General features: G+C 40.6%; 2 protein-coding genes across 4 annotated transcripts in view; both read right to left on the reverse strand.

The window, feature by feature from the left end:
- Positions 1-15,400, reverse strand: part of LOC113123093 (dedicator of cytokinesis protein 9) — a 66,944-nt gene extending 51,544 nt beyond the window's left edge. Inside the window, exon 1 of one of the 2 annotated variants that reach the window (XM_026294875.2) lies at positions 14,994-15,400. In XM_026294875.2, the coding sequence (XP_026150660.1) occupies positions 14,994-15,110 (117 nt within the window). In that variant the 5' untranslated portion in view covers positions 15,111-15,400. The remainder of the gene's footprint in view (positions 1-14,993) is intronic. The other variant, XM_026294877.2, reaches the window with a different exon arrangement.
- An 895-nt stretch (positions 15,401-16,295) lies between these two features.
- LOC113123534 (FERM, ARHGEF and pleckstrin domain-containing protein 1-like) overlaps positions 16,296-22,847 on the reverse strand; it is a 44,368-nt gene continuing 37,816 nt past the window's right edge. The window contains exons 19-27 of one of the 2 annotated variants that reach the window (XM_026295705.1): positions 22,629-22,759; positions 22,458-22,526; positions 21,965-22,054; positions 21,583-21,665; positions 20,829-20,941; positions 20,420-20,583; positions 18,238-18,345; positions 17,536-17,687; positions 16,296-17,451 (exon numbers count right to left, since the gene is read on the reverse strand). In XM_026295705.1, coding sequence (XP_026151490.1) covers positions 17,370-17,451; positions 17,536-17,687; positions 18,238-18,345; positions 20,420-20,583; positions 20,829-20,941; positions 21,583-21,665; positions 21,965-22,054; positions 22,458-22,526; positions 22,629-22,759 — 992 coding nt within the window. In that variant the 3' untranslated portion in view covers positions 16,296-17,369. Of the gene's footprint in view, positions 17,452-17,535; positions 17,688-18,237; positions 18,346-20,419; positions 20,646-20,828; positions 20,942-21,582; positions 21,666-21,964; positions 22,055-22,457; positions 22,527-22,628; positions 22,760-22,847 lie in introns of those variants that run through there. The other variant, XM_026295706.2, reaches the window with a different exon arrangement.

The raw sequence follows: 22,847 nt of genomic DNA on the forward strand, positions 1-22,847 counted from the left end.
AAAAATCCTCACATTATGATTTTACTCACAATATAATTTGAGTGGCAACCAAATACTATTTTTGTAGTATGAATTTATTTGCCTCATATTTTCTTTATCCATATAGAAATTCAGCTTCAAAAGAAGCAAATTGTGTTGTACATTTGATACATCATGTCAAAGATACATCATATCATTAGCTCTATTTCACTAATGTGTACAGTACAATCCTGTATAACCAATGTGACCACAGGCCCATATATAGAGTTTAACAGATATGTGTGTGTAAGATCACATGATTAATTCACTTTTCATCTTATTCAACGCCGACATCCTCAGATGCCTTTTAGTGACAAATGAAACATCTGTTTTTTCTTGTCCACCTGGACTCACTGGCCACAGTCACAACATCTGCTCCATGAGGACACCATCACCGGCCTGCAGTAACCCCCAAAATAACATCACTTGTACTAACAGAGCCATTTCCAGCTGTTAGCAGCAAGTGGTAGGTGGAGCAAAATTAAAAAATTCAAAGCTAGCACATGTTGACAGAGAAGGGTCAACTTGAGTTTTCCCTTTTACAGTGAGGAGTTGTCAATCTTACACACAACAAAGCCAAACACGACCCTGCTTGGTTCAGAAGACCTGAGGGAAGAAACTGGCATCTCATCTGAGAAGCCTCATTAGGATGAAGGTCAAGTCCGCAGCTGGCCATGCTTCCATGCCCTGCGTCTGCTGCAGGGAGAATTGTGTGTGTGTGTTGTGAGTGTTAGCCAGTGAGAGGCAAAAATGTTGTGGACCACAGTGACATCACCCACATGTCCAGCATCACAGTGCAGATAAAACAAGTTGGCTCCCAACTGGGACTCTCTGGAGACCCCAAAAAGGAAGTGGCTGTTTCCTGCTGATCCGCGTGTAAACCCTGTAAAAACAAAGCCGCCTCTCGCTGCCCACTGTCCTTTAAACTCAACCAAAACTCCCAAACACTGGAGAGTTTCATGGGTATTTGTCAGAGTGATGCTGACCTTCTCCAAAGTTCACCAACACAAATGGAAGAAGTAAAATTTTTACTGTAGGTCTACAAAGCCAGGAGCACTATAACCTTTGAGAGATTTTTGAAAATGGTAAGTGGTGTTTCTGAGTATAAAAAAATTGAATAAGTTCCTCAATGGTTTTTCTTTGAGAGGGAAGTTACACATGCGGGTGGGCTACAAAGCCTGGAATTTTCAATAAGACAGATACTTCACATTTTAGATGCTGAGTTTACATTGCAACCCCCAAAATACCTGACACATGAAACAATGGTCAACAGAGTGAACTCAACTAACTGAGTGAGCAGTGTAATCTTTCTCATACTGTATGTTAAACTTAAGGCTTTGACCTGGAACTGACACCCAGACTATCCTGTCAATCTCAAAATGGTACTAAACAAATACGGGGGGCCCGCGTCCTCTTCCTTTGACATGGTATTTTGAGATGGTTTATTTATCCCAGGAGAAGAAAATGACCCATTCTCCTGAGGATTACCACTTCCTCTACTTTGTAGTGGTAAAGAATAAGGCTGTGTTACACCAAGGACACAAGCACAAATTAAAAGTATCTAGGTGCGCACATGTGCAATGTATCTGTATGTGGTTCTGTTGGATCTGCATACAGCGGGTTCAGGGTTCAGCACCAGTAAGAGATGCTCTGAGGCGGTGCCAAGCCCTGAGGGCCTGTAGTCACCATCTAACCCCTGCCAACTGGCTTCACTAAACATAAACACAACAAATTCAGCTTACGAAGAAAAAAAAAAAAAAAAATGTTTTTCTCGAGCTATTAATGCATACTAAAACTGATCTCACTGCAAATTTAAAATTAACTCTGGTAAATCAAATGCAGTTGTCCTGGCTTCATGTTTGTTTTTCTTTGGAACGTACACAATGTCACACAGGAAAACAGCCACAGGGAAGCATTCAAGATAAAGAAACGTTGCAGAAATGACTTATTTGCTTAAAAAAAAAAAAAAAAAAAAAATTCAGCTGAAAGCAGAAACTAGCTGTTTAGCAGTCATATGAGCGCACATACATCCACAGGCAAACCCACAAAGGGCACTACAAAGCTCTCCGCAGAGGTAAAGGGTAGGGTTATCTGTGTGAATGCTATGCTGCCACCTACAGCCACATAATGATAATACACCAAAAAGCCATTTTTATTGTAAGCCAAAGTTAGAATGAAAAAGACATAACACTTAACAATAAAACTATGCATGGTTTTTGCACATGTATGGACTGTAAGAAAATAAATTCACTGAAAATATTCCGGCGATTCTTCCCTCAGTGGCCAGTAACAGCTATAACAGTGCTGTTATGTGATATCATACTTAGAGCAGACAGTTCTTTCCTCCCTGCACTCACAGAGCGCTTGTATAATGTGGCTATTGTTTGTCACATGTGTGTCACTTCCAGCAGCTCAGTGTGAAAACACTAGAAATGCTACACTGGAAAAAGAGGTGACTGTATTACAACTGGACCCTACGGGAAAAGAGAGAATTACTAGAATAAAAACTTAATTCAATACATAAATATGAAACAGAACATCTGCTTGCCAAGGCCAACACAGCCTTACTGATAACAGAGGGAAAGATAGCGTGACAATGAATTGTCACTAGTCTTAGTACAAGGCAGGAAACTGAAATATCCAGGTATCGTGTTGTGCACAGAGAAAAATGTTACCTCTATAACAAGCTGTTATCACTTAAGACTGCCTTTTGGTCTGAACAACCTTTGTCAGGTCAGTAGCCAGTGTGCAGCCGTGAAGTAGATTTAAGAGGGAGCGCTGATCAGGCTCCGACATGCAGTGAGGAAGCTCTGAGCTGAGAGATCCTGGGACAAGCTCATACTGGCCCAACATGAGTCCATCGCAGGGAGAATCATCCCTGATTCACAAGCGCAGGTCCAGCATTTCTTTTAAAAGGTTGAAACCTACCCACTGCGTGTCTCTTTCTGCATGTGCACAGTTCGGTCTGTGTGGAATTAAAAAACATACAGACCTATTAAAACTTCATATTCACATAGTTTAGGTGGTAAAGACTCATAACATTTTGATTATTTAGTGATTAATTTAGCACGAGTGAAAATGTGCATACAGTGTCAGTATACAGCAGCATGAATCAACACTTCAGGAAAAAACACACCAGCACATTAAGCCAAATTAAAGCACGTAAGAATCAAATCTACATAAGAATGTATGGATTTGAGGATGTCTGTGTATCTTCCTCTCCTAATTGGATGTACGTCATATCACTCAGACATTCACTGAGGGCTAAAAAGGAGGGTTGAAATCATTAGGTTTAGCTCTTTAACCTGAATGTAACTGCAGGTAAGAGTCACTGATAAATACTATGCTCAACATAAACTGCGGCCATCCATTGACATTCAGAATTACCCATAAGCCTGGTAACAACAAAGATTTCATTAGTCATTAAACGGCTGGTTACACATTTAAAGTACGGCTTCCTGACACAAAATGGAAGCAATCAGTAGTTAACCATTAATCCAGGTGTACTGCTTTCTGTTTGGGGCAGCTAATGGATAATATTCTCAAACAGCTTCAGAAGAAAGAAAAAAAAAAAAAACATCCTGCTGTCCAACAGATGGTCACTACTAAGATTTATTCAAGTATCCCACAACGAAAGCCAGTTAGACTGCTGAGGAGGAGATTAAATAGCTGGTCCCTCACTTTCAACACACCAGCAGCTGTCACATAAAAACAATGTTAGTGCATATCTTAATGCTGTATGCAGGGTATGTAGAAGGCATCAGGTGATGTAGCCAAAAAAAAAAAAAAAAAAAAAAAGGGTTATCTTACATCAGACACTATGGGACAGAGTCAGAGGATTTTAATCTTTATTGCCTGTAAACTGCAGGACAACATGAGGCATGATTTATTGCGACAGTGCCACCAAAGATAATATGGAAATATGGGTAAGTTAAACAGAGGCAAATAAAGGGAGGGGTAAAGCATACTAATTCAAAATGATCAAGATATTCTTTTTCTGGTTGGGTAGTGACTTGAAGACACCCTGTGGTGGGGATAAATGGGTGGAGGCCGAAGTTTGGGATCCTTTAAGGATCAGCTAATCTCAGTTGGCGCTTTGTTTGTAATCAGTGGAAATCCTCTTGAGCCGGGTTCAGTGAGTTGTGCTGACAATTGAGGGAAACAGCGGATGTAGGAGGAGATGAACGCATGTCCGTGCACCTGCACCACTAGCATGGCAGTGGATTTAGCTGTAATACCACTCCGCACAGCTCCCCAGGGAGACCACAAACAGCTGTTACAAGAAGCTATCACACACGATGGATACGCAGTGGGCAAAGAACTTATTTAAACTGTGTAGATAAGGGAACATCTTTCAAGTTTCTCTAAACATCAATCTTGGATATAGAGATGGTCATATGAAAGTACATACTGGCAGCTAAGACCTGCTGTTTATGCTCTATTACAGTATCTCTCTCTGTAATATCTCTGGGTATACTGGATCATTGCTGGAGAAGCTTAAAACAAATGAGCTAGACAATATTGGATTGGACCAAAGTGACCAGATTTAAGTTAAATAGATTAGCCAAAAAAATTTAGCCATTAGCCATTTATCATTTGTCCTCTATACAAAATGATATAGCCATATAAAGCCCATAGAAAATAAAGGATTTTATCCATGCACTATATTTCACTCCTAATTTCATATAATTCAAATGACTGATATGACCACTAACTACACAAACATGCTGAAAAAGAAAGTTGTGATAATGAAGTTATTTGCAGTCCTACATAAATATCTTGATTTGTATGGGTGAAATAAAAAAATAATCTAACTCATAATACAGATGTTAATGATACACAGATGCAATAAATTTGCACTGTATTTTTATTATTACAAGAATATTAAGCATAAATTTAGTCACTGAACTCTGTGGTAATCAGTGCCTTACTGGGCTGTTGTAGCTACATTTGCTGGTACTGCCTGAGCTAACCAAGCACTGCCTTCTCAGAGGGCCCTGCCCTTCCTTATAGAGGAAACACATATTATGGCATACATCCCTGTTTTACAGTAGTTTAAACAGTAAACACTGAACTATACACATTATCTTGTCAGATTTTAGTAAAAGCATGGCCTTCTCAGTCTCTCATGCAGTAACACACACAGTGCAGCAGAACTCACTCATGGGAAAAAAAAAAAAACATTATTTGCTGTTGATCCCGTCTCTGTTGTACAGCAGATTTAACCTGCCTCATGGATCAGGTTAATACCACAATAAGCAGTGGGGCTGCTATAGCAACTAAGATGGATTTGACATTTTTGAGCATCTTAAGCGCGTAACTTAAGAAAGTGCTTATCACGAAACGTTATTAAAAAATGAATAATTCATCAGTCCAAGTTCAAATCACCTTAGGACAAGCACAAACTTGTGATTCTCATGATTTGAGACAGTAGTTCTTCTGGTTAATCAGATGGGTGTATTACATTCGACATGCTGATCTGTGCATGGGGGATGGTGTTGTTGGCCCTGAGTGGAGACACGAATATGAGATTGATTCAAGTCAGCGATACTGAGCTATTTATCTGCACAGTGCTGTGCAGATGGAAGAACAGTGATGTTTACAATGATCAACAGCATGCAGGGTGTCTGTTTTTAGGCACTGCATTGCAACATAACGTGTGGCCGGTTGTCAACAGTGCACTGTCCTGGGTCCAGGATCACTTTGTTCATCTCCATCACAAACAAGTTGATTAAGAACAGGCCTTCAGGCACACAGCCACACTGCCGCTCCTCCACAAACACCACAGACCTAACTTTATTTACCCAAGCAGAAAAGGGACATTGCAACAATACAGTATAGTCTTGCTTCCTCATGCAAAGTCCCTTAAAAATAAACAGGGAGCAAACAAAAACAAAGCCTCTAGGAGAGCTCTACCTCTATTGTATGTACAGGCTCTGACAGAAAAACCAAACACTAATTACTAGAGTCGTATGATTTCCTACTGCGTACGACTTTCATTTATGTCTTCAAGCTGTTGCAGTGTTCCTCTATCATTTTTTTCTGAATGTCAGCTAATATAACTGCATGGCATTTTTTGTAAAATAAAAGTCTCTCACTTTAACAGAAGTTTGAACTTGTTTCAACAACTAGAGAACTGCGTGTAGGATTTATTTATTTTTGCTTTCCTTCCCATCAGTGGCCCAATCTCTAGGCTGGAAACCAGTGGTCTAAACTAGCAAACTGTATATAAAATACTTGAAAAACTACTCCTCATCTTAAAGAGTTAAGACGGTAAAATGCAACATACACTGAACAGTTGGCTATTCACTGCTCACAATCTGAGCATGTAAAATATGTTAAAAGAGCTGTCATGTCACAAAATAAGGGCTTTTACTTTAGGTTCATTTAATATATTTTGCTGATAGTTATTGCTTAAGAGGATTTTTTTACATTAATGTATTTGAACTTTTACTTAAAGAGCATATGAATGAGACCTCCAGTCTCCACATAAAACTTTTGCATTTTCAGAAATTTTGCTTCTGTGAAACCTGTTTTTCCCCCCATGCTGTGTAAAGTTTACTTAAAAATCAAAAGGTGAAGTGCAAATCTTGCCCACAAACCGCAGCATCTGCCCCGCCCTCTGTAGGTTCTGCCCCTCCTCCTCTCGCCGGCCCACACTATGTCAGAGTGAGGAATGTCAGCTATGCAGAGGGCCTGGTGAAAAGTCATTACAGTTGATCCCCTTTGGCTGTGGCAGGTCCCATCCACAAATAGCACAAAGCCATAAGACTAACCACCGAGAACTGCAGAGATTTTAGACTCAGTTTAAGTAAGCTGTGAGAAAGAGGAAAACCGCACTGGGAAGGGTTAACTTCCCATTTACGAACCCATATCAGTTTATCCAAATAATGATATATTTACCTGCCTATGGTGTGGTGCCTTGGGTGGATTCAAATAAGTCCCTGAAATTGAAGGGAAATCCCAAATGAACAATAACAATGTCAATTGCAAATTTCACTTTCAACTCTAGTCAGGCAGCAGCAGCACAGCAGGAATCTTAAGTAGTTTCCAAGTAATTCATGGCAGCCCTCCGTTCTCAACACAGAACAAATAAACACATCAGACATTTTCACTCCACACCTAATATTTGCTTCCCCTCTGTCACAAGTGATATTTGAATTGTAAATGTTAAAATAACCCACTTTTCTCTGTTTACACACTCATCACATAGAGTTTAACCCTAAGCCTCAATAGAGGGAACCAGCTTTGGAACTGGCTAAGTGTATGCTGCTAATTGATCTTTCTGTGTTATACCACATCTGACAGCAGCAGATTATCCTGGTGTGATCGGAAGGTCAGTGACCACAGAGAGGCAATGTCAGAGAGGTCACAGGGAGAGATGTGTTGTTCAAAGCAGATTAACCTGTTAACGGTCTGAATGGGCTGTTAGCTTGATACAAGAGATTTAAAACCAGTCATATTTATCAAATGCCAAAAGAAAGAAAAGAAAAAAAAAAAAAAAAAAAAAATCAACAAACTATTTTCCAAATGTTTTCTGAGGGGAGTTCCTGAAAAAGCACACATAAGTGTTTTCATACACATTAGCATACATGTATAAATGAATATGATGAATGACAGGATCATGATGCCAACCTCAGGATACTAATGGGCATTGAAATTGATGTTTATCAGATATAATGTTTAACCATGCTATAGTAGATTATGTAAATTTATTTTTATCAAGGTTAACAAAGTTTAAAAGGGTGAATGCACTGAAGGGTAGCACATATCAAAGAAGTAAGTTAACTATGCTTGTTACATAAAAAGAGTGGAGCCTCTAATTGGCCGTGATTCAAAAATAGAGACAAAGCCATCCACTGGGTGGGAAAAATAATCACAAGGGTACAAGTGTTAGTTTATGGTGTACCCTCCGGTCTCTTCTGTCATGGAAATGGCAGTGTTCCCACAATTACAAGTTAATGGTCAGCTGCAGTGGAAGATGGGAGGGACACACTACTTTTATAGACAAGTCAAGGAGGCTAGGAAAGTAAATAGACTTCACAGAAAACACACAGGGACTTAAAAGGAAATGTGTTAGCCATTAGTCTGCTCTTTCTAGGCATATCAGCCAACATAGATGTGTTGTTCAGACTCCAGCCAGGAGTGTTAATCTTAATCCGATGATCTTAATCTGCAGACCAGCGTACATGTGCAGAGCAGCGATACTGCCTTTGGAGCTTTAGGCTTGACCAGTTTCCCCTCATGGTTAATACCTTGGCTGACAAAACTAATGAATCAGTGGTGGCAAGCAGAGCAACATCCACCTACACCTTATATATTTCTTTCATGTAAAGACCTGTTTGTAACAGCACCATTCATGTGGGCTATTAGAAGCAGCTTGAGGCTAATGGAGACTCTCTATGCCATGGAGGCCACTCCCTTTGCAAGGCTATCATGTCGGGAGGCTATAAAAGATGGCAAAGCACTAATGTGTAGAATTAGTGTTCTCAAACATGGTTTGCATGCAGACAGCAGAAGGATTAATACTCTATAACCTGTTCAACCATTATAAACAAAGCATTTGGCTGCATTTAGATCATCGACAGCCCTACAGGTAAAAAAAAAAAAAAAAAAAAAAGCAGCAGCCGCTCATTGATTTGCATGGAACCAGTCTGTCAACTGTCAGTGTAAGGGTCATAAGGGTCATCACCAAAACAATGCAGGGTCATCTGGCCATGCTCAACTTTTGCTGCTTTGCAATGTGACTGCATCTGATAAGCCTAAGTGAGTTTTGATGTCTCACCAGTATGTTACACAACATGCACTGTTTCAATGCAGAGAAACTCAGTCTGATCGACAGTCTCATGGCCACACACGCCCAAGACTTGTACAGTAAGGTATGTGTTGGACTCCAGTGCAACATGTAAACTGCAACCTACATTCCATTTATTTAAATCAGCTGAAGTTCCTTATTAGATCAGAGATAATGATGCCAGAGTTGATGCAGATGCAGAGAAACACAAACTAGATTAACCACATAACAATCAGAGAGCAAAACAAAGGCCAAGGAGGCTGTGAGTCAGGAAGCCTCACACAGCTACACTTAGGTGTATGTCCTGCTGACTCAAAAATAGCAATTTAATAGCCTCCAGGATGGAAGCAAAGCAATACTCCATTTGATTGCTAAGCTGTTGATAATAACATGCTGCAAACCATGGCTCCATAGCAGGATGTATGCCTCATCGGAGTGCTGAAAGAGGAAGCGTGATGTGCTATAAATGAGCTTTAAGACTGTTAAAAGCAATGTTGGAAGCTTCTGTAACAGCGACCACCCAACAGCTCTGTTGTTCCACACTGGTCTCCATTTGGATGAATGAGACAGCACCAAAACTAAACAAAACTGTCAGCAACATAGAAAGTTTTCCAGCTTCCATCAAATCCAACTCCACCTCAGCAACAAGCCTTGACCAGACATAAACAAACTGCAGGGTGCCATTGTTTTATGAAGAACTGACTTCGGGAGGCTGTCAGGAAGCAAGTAAAGTGCTGGTGCTGTTGAGGAATATTCATTTTCTGAGAACTTGAGTGTAAAACAAGTCAGAGTGCTCTCATGCACTTGCTAAGAGGAAAACACCCACTGTCCAGGCTACTTAGCAGGCTCTCTCTTGTTATGGTAACCTCTTCTGTTCTCCAAAACAATCCTGCTCTATTAGGCAGAACATTCGAACAGAGTGGGAGGTTTAACAGTTTGCCCTGCCCAACACTTCAGTCTTCAGCCCAAATTCAGCAACAGGAAACCTGCCCCATCTAGGAAAACACAGACCTCTGCTCTCTCACAAGAAGATGAAGGATGGGAAGTCAAGGGCACTTCCTCTTCAGGCAGGATGGATAGATTTTGGAGCCTTGGCTGATTGTGTCAGTGAGATTTAGTTTTGACAAAATAAATAAAATAAATGTACAACTCTGACATTTATCTATGCTGTTATTAAAGCGTCTTTATCTTTATCTGTGTAACAGGAGTATCAAAATAAAACGAGGCAATTATGTAACAACCATGAAAATCAGTAGCTATGGAGCTTTGCCACTAAACCAAAAACCATTGGATTACAGATTACATTGTACACAGACTTTCTGAAAGGGGAAAACAGTTAAACATCTCCTTATTCCCCATATTTGGCCAAGACACATATCAAAGTTCATGTTTAACACTTATTTTGACATGTGGTTAAACATCCATCCAGTATCAGTTGTCCCAGAAAGATAAGTAAGCCAAGCACAATTCACGTCCATGATATTTAATCAGTTTTCATTTGCACTGGAATAAAATCTGTCTGTCTGGCCAGTGGATCATTTGAGTTGGCTTTGCTACTGTTGCATTTATGTGGACTAACCAGGGTCAGTTGGGGGTGAATGAAGGAAATCTTTTCAGTTTTTGACAAAGTGCTCTACATTATTCCAACGTGCTCATTTGAGGAATTTTCAAATAGAGCCCAGAATGGCAAATCTGGTTCGGATTATAACCACAACTGCCCAAAGACATGCCCAAACCCAGGCAGACAAATTCTAAAGTGAGTTTTAATGTGTGTGATTTATTTCTCAATTTCCTTGAACCCTTTCACAAGTGATGTATCACTGGGTCTTGGGGAGGTGAAAGTCCACTTCAGTTACTGTATGTCTCATTAATCCATTCAGAGTATTAACTTGAAAATTGTTGGACACAAGATTGTACATTTATTAAACTATAAATCATCTTATTGGTGGAATAAAAGCAGGTTTTCTTTTCCTTCTAATGTCTCATCTCTAGATGCCAATTCGAAGGGACTGAATATAATGCACATATGTATTTCTTCTCTTCAAGGAGGGACAAATTACATATATCATATTCAATAATGAGACTATTTGTCCCAATATTTTCTCAATTAATCAATGTATTATTTAATCTGTGAAAATTGCCCATTGCCTTTTTCTGCAAACTAAGGTGTTGCCAAGTCTCCAAGCAACAGTCGAAATCCCGATGTATCTAATATGGCATTAAGAAAGCAGTAAATGTTACGTTTAGTGATCTGAATCCATCGAATGTACAGCATTTTAGCCTGAAAACACGACTACAGCAATATTTATCAAAACTTCTGCTGAGTAACACAGAAACTAAACAAGTGTTGAGAACAGAAACTGAAACTGACTGCCTTGAGATGCTGAAGGTGTTGGAAAGTTTGACAAGGATAGTGAAAGTTGGTACCAACTTTGGCATCAAAGCTTTTTCTCAACTAATACCCATAACAGGAGAGAGAGTCTTTTAATGGGTGCACTGGTTACTAGAGCACCCTCATGTATTATTGACCCATTCAGAGAACTCATCTGCTCGCCTATCTCGACCCCCCCCTGGGTTTGTTCTTGTAGAGTACCATTTACCATCAGAGCAACAAAGGCAGCTTATACAGGCTTTTATTCTGATACCAACAGGCCTTGTAGTGAGAGACAGACAAACAGGCTGAGGAATACAGAGGGAGGTCAAGCTGCTTAGGCCTCTAAACACAACACTGACTGCCCTGTAATCTTCTGACTGGCTCTGTCCTGCAACATATGTGACAGCCAGTGTTGGCTCCAAACACACAAGACACAACAGAGATGTTGCTTTATTTTCTTGCAATTTGGTAGACCTAGGCTAAAGGATAAAGGATGATAAAGGATTTAGGATCATTGGCCTTTCTTATTATCATCACTTGACTATATCCAGTTTTACAAGGTGAATCTTGAAATCTAGCAAGTGCATATTTGTTTGAGTGGCATGACTAACAAATCTGGCTACACTGCATGAAAGAACATGACTTAATCTCTGTACACAATCAAAGAAGGTACATGAAAAAAAAGAAAAAAAACAGTCCCTGAAAAACAGACTTGAAAATACAGAGTACACACCCATTGGAGGAAATTGTGGGGTTACCACAACTTGGGAAAATTTACAAAACCTTCAAAAAGCAAAAAAATGTGCACATATGCAGCTGATTAGATCAAGAGGCCTGATGAAAATGAAGCATTGTAATTCATCATGCAAAGCAATAGGAAAGGCCATGCTTTGTGCTGTTTAACTCAAAAACTGTAACACTGCATTGCCTATGCATTGCAGCAAGGGTCCATTACTGGGAATGTTAGAGCACAGGAAGGAAGTAAAGGAGTAGAGAAAGTAAGAGAAAAGAAACTGGGATTTCTTGGGTCAAGAGAGGATGACCGACCAGCGTTTAGTGATGCAGATGCAGCATCTCAGTTTGACAGCGTGAAGATGAGAAACATGAAAACCTGTCGCTGTGCCGAACAGAATAATAAGCATCTAAAGTATCCTTCAGCTATTTTCCCAAACACAAAGACCCCGGGAGGTGCAGTGTAGCTTGTCAAAGCAATTTACCTTGCAAATAAGACTTTTTGCACGATGTTTGATGCCCAACAACAAACCTAAGTAGCACCTTGTGTATTCTGTTGATGGTTGTCCATATTGCCAATATGTTAATGTTCTGTTAGACAGCACTGCTTTCCCTCCTGGCTGCACGGTGAGTCAGCATAGGCAGCTAATGGCATCACTCCTACACAATAATACACATCTGGTGTACAGCTCCCTCGAGTCGGGCACATGGCAGGAGCACTGAGCATCTGAGTATATCACCATTAGGTGACAGACAGGACTATTGATTACAATTACACAACCCCACACAAACTGCTTTATACCCTGCACACACCAACTAAACATCCCCCACTGCCGCTGCTTTGTTATGTCCTCATCATTAATGACATATAGGTGCTGTGGAAAGCACAACTCTCTCACAACGAAACACTTTGCACAAAGCTCTAATTCCATATAAAGCAGAAGTAGTGAGGCACTGTGTCGTGTTGCATCGAAGTGCATCACCAGCACAACATATTCAAAGCTAATGACAGCCATCATGGTGCTAATTGTGCGTGCAGCATGCCTAGAGTGCGAAGAAACAGAGGGATAGCTCAGCTGAGGGCTCCAGCCTATTACAAGTCTCTCTGCTCTCTACTCCAACAATAAACAAAGAGGCTCTGGTCAGTGTGTGCCTTCACGCAAATACACCAACTGTTGGTAGAGGAAGAGAGCAGAAGTGCACTTGACTGTGAAACATGACTGAGAAATATGTGTATAGGCTGTGGATATGTGTATACTGTATGTTTCTGTGTGCTTCAAGGAAAGGAAAAGTTGCGTTGCAAGCCGAAACAATGTCATGATCATGGTGGGAATCAGAATGGGCGACAACGGCCACAATCTGCCCTTTATGTCCCTGCAACAGATCCCTCTATTCCTGCTGTGGTATCTACATTTTTCATGGAGGAATTAATTACAAGCTGCGTGAACAGAAGCCTCGTGTGCGGTCACATTCTCGTCCCACTGAAAGCAGCGACCACTTCAACTCGATGATACGGCCACACGTTAAGGGGGCAGGAGAGAGAGGTGGTCAGGGATGCATCAGGACCCACAGATTAGAATCTCTGCAATGACGGTGTAAGATGGAAGTGACTTAGCATTTGTTGTTGGAAACTCAATAAAACAGCTACAGAGACATGCGAAATTAAAAATGACCACAGAGGAATAAAAAATGACCACAAAGAGGCAAAAAAGCAATCATAAAAAGATGGAAAATCACCACAAAGAGAGGAAAGACTTCTACAAAGAGACAAAAAAAAAAAACACAAAGAAAGCAAAAACGATAGGAAAGACGTGAGAAATGCCCACAGAGACAAAAATGACCACAGATGGATGCAAATGAAAAGTGGTGGGGGGTTTTATACACGTCTGTGTCCACACAAAAGAAACTCTCATTGAGAGTTTTCTGCAAGTTAGCTCAATCCTACTTAAGCACGCTGATTTCTCAACATGCATACTTGTATCCATTTCTGCTCTCCTCCCTCAGGCGTCTCTGGCAGAGGACCAGACTGAGAATGAATAAATAATATGAAGGTGTGGTGGATGTCTGGGATCCTGACTCAGGATTCCATTTCCCTGACAGAGAGCCTGGACGGTGTCCGTTTCGGTTACCTAGCAACTTCTTCCAGGAAAGCTGGAACAATCAGACGGAGCACCAAACACCAGACACACTCGGACACAACAAAAGCTTCGACTCCTTTTCCCCCTTTGAGCTGTGTGGAAAACTGATACTGAGGAGGTGTACTGAGGGTCGGCCTCACCCAGATGTTCTAAAGTGGATGGTGAAATTCAGTATTATGACACTGTCACTGGACACTTCATATGTGTCTGAAGCATGAAATCTAAGCCACCTGCTTTCACTAGTCAGGAGGTAATATGTTGTCTCACTGCATGAAAACTGGTGCCCTCACTGACAAGTAGAAAACACTGGGCACTGATTCTTTAGAGACTCTCCAGGAAATGAGACTCAAAAGCTCAAACACAGCTCAAAGGCTTTTTTTATATTATGCTATATACATATACAAGTCCACCTACATGTTTTACAGCATCACTCCAGCCCTCCCACTGTTTCTCTGTCACTCATACCCTCATTCACCCGCTCCAGATGACTCTGTGGGTCGGGCCCACTCAGTCCATGACGTGATCTGTAGCTTTTAACCCTCAAAACCCACACTCCCACCCAGCTGATTTAAAGGGATGGATTTCTAGGACTGTGCAGCAACACTAAAAACTGTGCATTGTGTTTTGCGATATAAGCAAAATATAGTTGTGAAGAGTTTTTTAAAAATATTTTTATACCTAACATTTTATAAAACCACTTCATTCCTATCCAACTTCAAGTCAGGGCCACTCATTCATAACATGACCTGTAGTTTTTCACCCTCTAAACTCACATGTGCTCCCACCCAGCTGATCTAAAGTTGTCTGCGTCTTTGATGAAAAGTTGCGTAAAAAAGTAGGTGATTTCCTGCTCCAGCAGTGTTTAAATACACATGATGACACCGATCACGGCGGTGTAATGTAGGAGGAGAAGCTGGATTCTGAGGTTTGTACTTACAATCAGCACAGACGTCCTCACCACCTCAGAGACACTTTGCCTGAGTTCGGCGGCCGTGCCAGGTTTACTCAGACCTCGCGTAAATCTCCTGGTCTCCGGATGCGCAGGAGTAGCCATCGTTGCGCACCGCTTCACATCAACGGCAGTCCAATCCACAAATCAAATCGACGGAGTTTACAGGGAAATCATCACCGGTTTATCCCTCCCTCCGATCCACACTAACGCGCACCACGAGTTTGAAGATGTGTCATGTTGTGGCGCGGTTGTTGGTTCACTCCCACTTTTCGATCTCATACTTTTCGCTTCCAAACGTAAGCGTGTGTAGCATTATCCCTGAGCTCTGCCTTCTTCCATCGGATTTATTTTGTCACAGTAAAGTATCCTCCTGAGAAGAGTTTCATTGGCCGTCCAGCGCCAGTCGGGAGGTGTATAATCTGGTCGTCTCTGCGCACTCCGCCCCTTGCCGGTTTAAAGGCCTGCCCACTCCCGGCTGTGTGTCAGCGGCTCGACCTGGACTTTGGACAGCAAGTAATTACAGTAAGGCTGAACCAATATTTTCTTATAACCACAAAAAAATCACAACTTGTTGGAGAGCAGGGTTTCTATGTTTTATAGAGTGTTACTACCCTCCTCTCTCGGTCCATCTGGCACCTGAATATAATGTGCACACACTATAAAACTAAAGCAGATTAAAGATTAAATTATGCTTGTTTAACTGAGCTTTGATGCTATAGGCGACAGTTTAGAAGATTAAAAAAAATTAGAAGTTTTTTATGAGGATTTATTTTCTGTTCAAGTAGTTTCTATAAAAGTACTTCTTAATAGTATGAAAGAGAGCTCTACATATACTCTCTACCACAAGTCTGAGACATACATAAGTGTGTACACAAACTGAGTTAGTTACACACTTCGTGATTATCAGGTCAGTTATTGGCATCAAGCTGAAATCACAGTGTATTATCTGAGCAGTTGCATGCTGGGATAGGTTAGGAGCCAAATGCTATATTATTTTATTCAGTAATAAAATATTTTGGTTCCCAGTGACCAAAACAAATACCTGGAACATTGCTTCTTACTGTTTGTGTTATTATACATTATATATTACACAGGATATTGTGGTTATGGCTTGACTGAACCAAACATCTTGTTCAATGATGCCATCTGTAGGTCACACCTGCGAACATACTCAAGAGCTGCCTGCCATGTAATTTCACAGTGAACTGAAAACGTCTCTCCTGCCTCTGGAGCTGCAACAAAACACAAGTAACACAAATAAAAGTCTGAATAAGTTTTTTATTTTTTTATGTTTTATTGCTTTCATTTCCAAAGAGCTCTCTGTTGTCTGGAATAACGCTGCAATTCGGAGCAGAACTGAGGTTTTTCCATTTGATTTGCTTCACTGCAAAACCCTGTCAAATGCATATTTCCATTCATTCAGACCCATAAAAAGATCTGGTATCTGTATACGGGAGGCAGCCTAGTTCAGTGAGGGCGACGCCGCTTGGAACTGAAAGTTTCTCTTTTGTTTCACACATAATCTTAAAGCTTTCAATTACACTTACTTTCATAATACAGTGATTCTGAACATGTCCCACATTTTCTCAGACAGCAGAAGGGAAACTTCAGAGTCAGTTAAAAAACAAAAAAAACAAAAACGCGAAACAGTCTGAGACATATTCATACAATAAAGATCAACAAACAGAATATTTACTTTAATTGAAATGGCATTTGTGGTGATGGCAGCTACCTCTGGAATCCAATAATACATCAAAATAATTTCATATATTTTTATCATTAATTTATACAAGAACACATTGTGCTGGGCCAGGTGTGAGAGCACCAACATTTAAAGGGTGGCCTGTTTAATATGATTTTAAGATTTCATGATGTAGAGTGACGATTATGTTCATTATCTCCAATGTAACAAAATAGAATCAAAAAGTCCAGGACATTGATATAAACTAGTTTGGCACTGAAATCGGTAAAATGAACAAGTAGATAAAAATGCTATGACAATGTTGTGATAGTTTAACCATCTAAGAAAGAAAGCTGAACATCTATATCAACATGGTCCTGCTGACCAAAAATGTAAAACCAGAAAGATAGGAAGTGGCTCTGACCGTTAGAAAACAGTATAAAATGACATCCTTAAAAAGAGGTTTCAGAGTTGAGAGTAAAAACGCCAAAAAATGCAGTCTTTGATGCAGTCTAAACCAGCGGACATGTCACCATTAAAGCATTAAAAAGCACCAAATGTGCATGGACACATGTACAAATGTCCCAGATATGTGTAGAAAAGAAAAGCAAGAGCCCAAGAGGAAAGGAGGGGCAGATGTCACCCGAAGGAGACAGCGTGTGGAAACAAGGTGAGCCAAGTCAGTGAAGGTGGGACTCTTTGCTGTTCAAGACACGAGCACGACTGGAGGGCACTGTGGCACTGCGGATGACCTCCATCCACCTGCGGGCAGAGAAAAACATGTTATCAGTCGATGAAACTGTAAATCCATTTAGAAAATGTGCATCTTAGATGACAAGTCTCTACCTCTCAAAAGTGTATTCGCTCTCTGATCGGAAATAATAGACATGGGACTTGAAATGCAGTTTGAAGACGTAGTCCTTGTGGATGTTTTCCGACTCTGAGGGGATGGTGACTGAGTAACCCAGCAGAGGAAGACTGGCTAGTGGATAATCATCCTGAGGAAAAACAGAAATGAAAACTGGCCTTGAATTTAAAATTGAAATTTATTTCACCACTGTAAATGAAAATCCAAAAAACAAGTGAACAATAAAACATGGCAATTACTTCCAACTAAACATAATAGCACAGTAAAAAAAAAAAAAAAAAAAACTGAAGTAAAAGTGTATTGTTTCTTGAAAAGCAGCCCATTAATTTATATAGTAGGTTGAATTTTACTGTTACAGGTGGGCGAGGTACAGGTAGTTTTAACTACTTCATAGTTTAATAGTTTCCTGACCTTCTCTGGGCCTTATATTTGTTTTAAATGAAAATTTATATCTGTATAAATAATCCAAAAACAGCTAAAAACATATCATGAGGCAAGAAGTGAGATGAAAAATTGCATGGGAAAGTGTGTTCACCCTGTGGCACACAGATCTGACATTCAACAGAGACATGTGATGCCTTTTAGTCCAGAGGAAGAGTAAACACTGGCAGGAGCGGAGTGAGGAGATGGTGGTGTGTTCACTGGACAAACAGCAGGAGCTCAGAGTGAATGTTCATCACCTGGTGAGACTTGTAGAAAAACAAGCTGAAGTTGGTGAAGACCACCCAGAGCTTCTGCCAACCATTGCTGTTCTTGAACTTCCTCAGCAAATTACCTGACAGCTGATTCTGCAGAAGAAAAAAAAAAAAACAAGTTTAAAATCTAGAACTACATAAAGTCAAAGTATTAAATTATAAGGCCAGTAGTTGAATAATTGTTTGACTAAAATATGGAGGAAATGTAACTTCTGTTCTTATTTTGTAATTTCATGCATTGTAAAGCTACTGATCCTTAGCAATGTATCTTTTTAATAATAATTGTCTTGTAATATTTGACACAGTGGTTCCCAACCATTTTTGTTTGACAGACCCTCACAGTCCCATTAGATTAGTGAGCTACTGTATCTATCAACTCATCAATATTATCCCTCATGTTCAAAGAATATTTATTGTGCTCCGACCACCGGGTGTAGGAGCAACTGGAAGATCACTGCTTTCAACTACTGACTTTGACTTCATTTTTTCTTCCCTGAGAAAATACTTTCTACTCACATAAAACTATAATTAACTTTTTTAAATTAGTTGAGCAATTTGACTGCACTTCCATTTATCTCATGGAAACAGCAGGAGTACCCCTTGACTGCTCCTGGTTGGGAATCATTGGTTTAAAAATATCAACTCACCATAAAGTGAGAAAAGAGCTGAGAATAAGTTGCAACAAATTTTGCGTGTACTGTTACATTATTCACATTGATCCCAGTGTTTCTATCATCAGTGTCATTTTACAGCTTTAGCTATCATCACACATTTGAATAAAACCAAAATGTGTCACTGATCTATACAATATGAGGCACCACAGCTATTTCGATTCTGTTTTTATTTCTGTTAAGCACATTGTAAGTTTGCTTCCTATGGTGCATAAGTAAACACATACACAGGTCCTCTCCTGTCTGCCTGGCTCCTTTACCTCTAGACTCCTGCAGGATTCACTAAAGGAAAGGCTCTGAACACGGTACCAGCAGATAACAGACAGAGGCACTGGTCCCTGGCCACTCGAGGGCCCCACCAGTGGGGCCTTATTCTCACTGACTGGACTAGGGTCCTCTACCACGGAGGAACGCACAGACGCATGAGGAAAAGAGAGACAGAAAGAGAAAAAAAAACAGACAGGGAGGGAAGGAGGGAGGGAGGGACAGAAACACAGAAACACAGAGACTGAGTAGGTGAAATTACAGGCATGCAGTGACAGGGGTTAACATGGAGGCCGACGGTGTGTCCAGGCAAGGCTGTGAAAAGGACGCTGTTACAGCTACAGAGGAAGAGCAGAACAAGATCAGGGCACAGCTGGGTTGTAATGAGGCTACATCCCAAAAGAGGATCCGTTGTGTTAGTGTTAGATGAGGACATTTAGCACATCTATGTACTGCTCTCTCTCTATTTAGAAACATTTAGAGACTTCAGGAGGGGAGAAAAAGGACAGAACTACACAGAAAAGCCACAGGTTTGAGTTTTGATACGGATATCAGACTGACTACTGTCAGCCAAGGGAAGGAAAAGTGGAAACAGTATCCTCACTGAGGCTAAAAACAGCTTTAAATTACAGTGACTTAAAGCTCCACAATATTGGTGCAATAAAGAGGATATCCTGTTTCTGTTTGTATTGTATACACATATGAGGATGCACATGCATGTGTGCTAACAGGAGGCAAGACTCACGTCCTGCCTTTGGCTTCATGCTACTCTGCTGTTCCACAGTTTTTGTGGCAGTAATGTGCAAAGGAACAAAGGCAGTAGTGAAGAAGAATGGCTAGCAAACCCGAATCTCAAGGATTAAAACTATTTGGGTTTTGTACATTTCTATAGACAGATTTTTAACAGATATTTTTGTCTCCTAATTACCCAAAAGTTGTTGATTCCCTCATCAAATAATGTCTTAGTTTAAAGTAAACAAAGTCCTCTTGCAATGAGAACATCTTAGAAAAGCTTAGTGACCCAGTATAGAGAGAAAAATTAGAAGAGAATATAAATAAGCTGCAGATAAAATGTAGTTAAGATGATGAAATGCAGCACAAGAGGATACTGTTCCCACTGAGAGATAATCAGTGAATTCAGATTCAGTCCACACTCAGAAACAGAGAAAGAAAACAGTGAGGCCGGAGGGGAGGGACAGGTCTGAGGTTAAGTGCTGAGGTTTGGCCGGTACCTCCACAGCTATGCTAAAGTCCACCATGGACACGCTGGTGTTCCTGTGCCAGCACACGTGCACCATGGTGTTACCACGGTGAGGGGTGGGCCTCTCCAGTGAGATGCGTGATGCTGCCATGTCGTCCTCAGACTCCGCCTCGACCGAGGAGTCCTCAGGGCATTCTGGGAAAGTCAGGAGGTTGTTACTGCTAAACAATGAGCAGGGTGATGAGGGGAGAGGGGCGCTAAAACACAGACAGGGTCAGATTATTCATCAGTCAAATGTAGTCTTGTGGATCTGGGGGTTCAGTTGGTGGATATTGGTATATTCTTAGTTACTCACTGTTTCTTTTTCACTGGTTGTTGGACAGCACTACAAACTGCACAGTATCTTTTATCATTAAGTGAATGTTTATTTAGTAACCTACTGTTGTCTGTCAGGTTGCTAGTCAGAAGCTCAGATGAAGGCCCATTTCTGGTTTTTGCCATCTCTATCGCCGTCTTTATATCTTCCATCCACTTCTCCATCTCTGTGAGTGAACTACAGGAAAAATACCCAAATATAGAAAATGCTCAGCATCTCCCACGAGCGAAACAGGCATGAGTCACAGCAGGGTGGCCTAATGGTTAGAAGTAGTGAGGCTAACAATGCTTTCTCAATTTAGACACAGGTGTCCTGCCAAATTTTCCTAAAAAGACTCTGAAATACCATCTGCTCATTAATGGAAATAGGACTATTAAAATGTTAGCCCGAAGAAAGAAACATGGTTATCTTTTTCTTTTTTGCAATTCGCAATTCAATTTGCAAGTGCAATGACAAAAGTTGAGGGTAAACTGCATAGAAAAAACAGGAAAATACACTGTAATATTAATTGCATCACATTAATTATTGAAGTGAATTGGTAAGTAATTCACTCCAATTAAACACACATTGGTTATTTTTGACATATACATCATAAAGTCATTTCTGACTGATAAACTGAGACTCCTCCTCTAAATTCAAGAGATTATTTCTATTAGTTGAAATTGTAAGAACATTTGAAAAGAGACATGTCGCCCTCCTTCCCAGTGGAAATTACACCTGTGCTAATAATGTATATATATGTCTGCTTCTCTACAGGTTTTTCATTATTTGTGAAAATGACCTGCAGTGTCTGTATGTTGACACCTTCTTCTTCTCACCTTGCTGCCACCACCACTGACTGCTGCAGTCCAACCAGTGTAAAGGCGTGAGGCACACCCCACTCATCTTCACTCTCTCTGATCTGCAAGAAGAATACAGATGTAAGAAAAAAAAACATTCCAGCGCAGCGGTATGTAGGACAGCAAGGACCAAAATAGACAGAAAGGGAGAGATGGAGGGAGTGAGGACGGCAAACAAAGCGAGGGAGAAGGACGTGTAGTCGTCCTGAAAGCGTGTGTCTTAGTGTGACTGTGACTGTGTGTTGTCAGGGTGGAAGCAAATGGTGAAAAGAGCAGTTTGAAGCAGTTTATTCGCAGCGGTGACATACTGGTGACGGCCATCCGAGGCACTTTGTGTTCATTTGAGAGACACAGCACTTACTGTCATGCCATGGAGGGGCAGCTGCCCGTGCACTTTGAACTGATTAGTCGCCGTCATCCCTCGACTCGTGTACAAAATGACGTCACTGAACTATCGCCGGGGAGGCAGAGAGTGGGACAGAGAAAGTGGAAACAATCATTCAAACCAAGTCTGAGTCTTTGTTTAAATTACTAAATCTACATAATCCCATAAATAATCCTAAAAAGGCAACGCAAACAAATTGTTATAACTAACTATAACTTGAACATAATGTCAGAAAAAAATAACTCACAGGGCAATACAATATAAATAATTTCTGGCATGATGCTCCACCAAACTGCACATATACATTGATTTTTCTCTACAGGAACATATGTAGTTCCACTACATCTACTGACAATCTTAGCATGTGGACAGCTGCAAAAGATAAAAGGCGGTGATGGTATTTCTGCCAAAATCACTCAACTAAATAATGAGATTAGTGAGTTGACCCAATCTCAGAAGTTGATGTTACCAGGAAAAACATTCGTTGCTGGAGGCCTTTTCCCGACAGTTTGCTGAGGCAGCCTAACCTGATGAACTCCTGTGAAAGAGAAAACAAAGAACATGTCATTTTCTACACATTTTATAGTAGATGTTCAGGGTGATTTACAATCTGGTCCATTCTTTCAAGCTTTAAACTCACCCGACCAGGAACAACAAGATTGTCAACGCCAATCAAATCCTTCTTAAGTTCCAGAAGCTTCTGGAAGTTCTCCATCTTGATTAGGCTTCCCTGAAGCTGGTCTACCACCTCAGATACATCTGCCAGGGCAGCTACATACCAACCACAGGTAGAAGGTCAAAGTACATCTATCAGTTATGTATTATTACTACTGTGTTGTACCAGAAGCCCTGTAAGCAT

This window comes from Mastacembelus armatus, chromosome 21, assembly GCF_900324485.2.
Source record: "Mastacembelus armatus chromosome 21, fMasArm1.2, whole genome shotgun sequence".
NCBI lineage: Eukaryota > Metazoa > Chordata > Actinopteri > Synbranchiformes > Mastacembelidae > Mastacembelus > Mastacembelus armatus.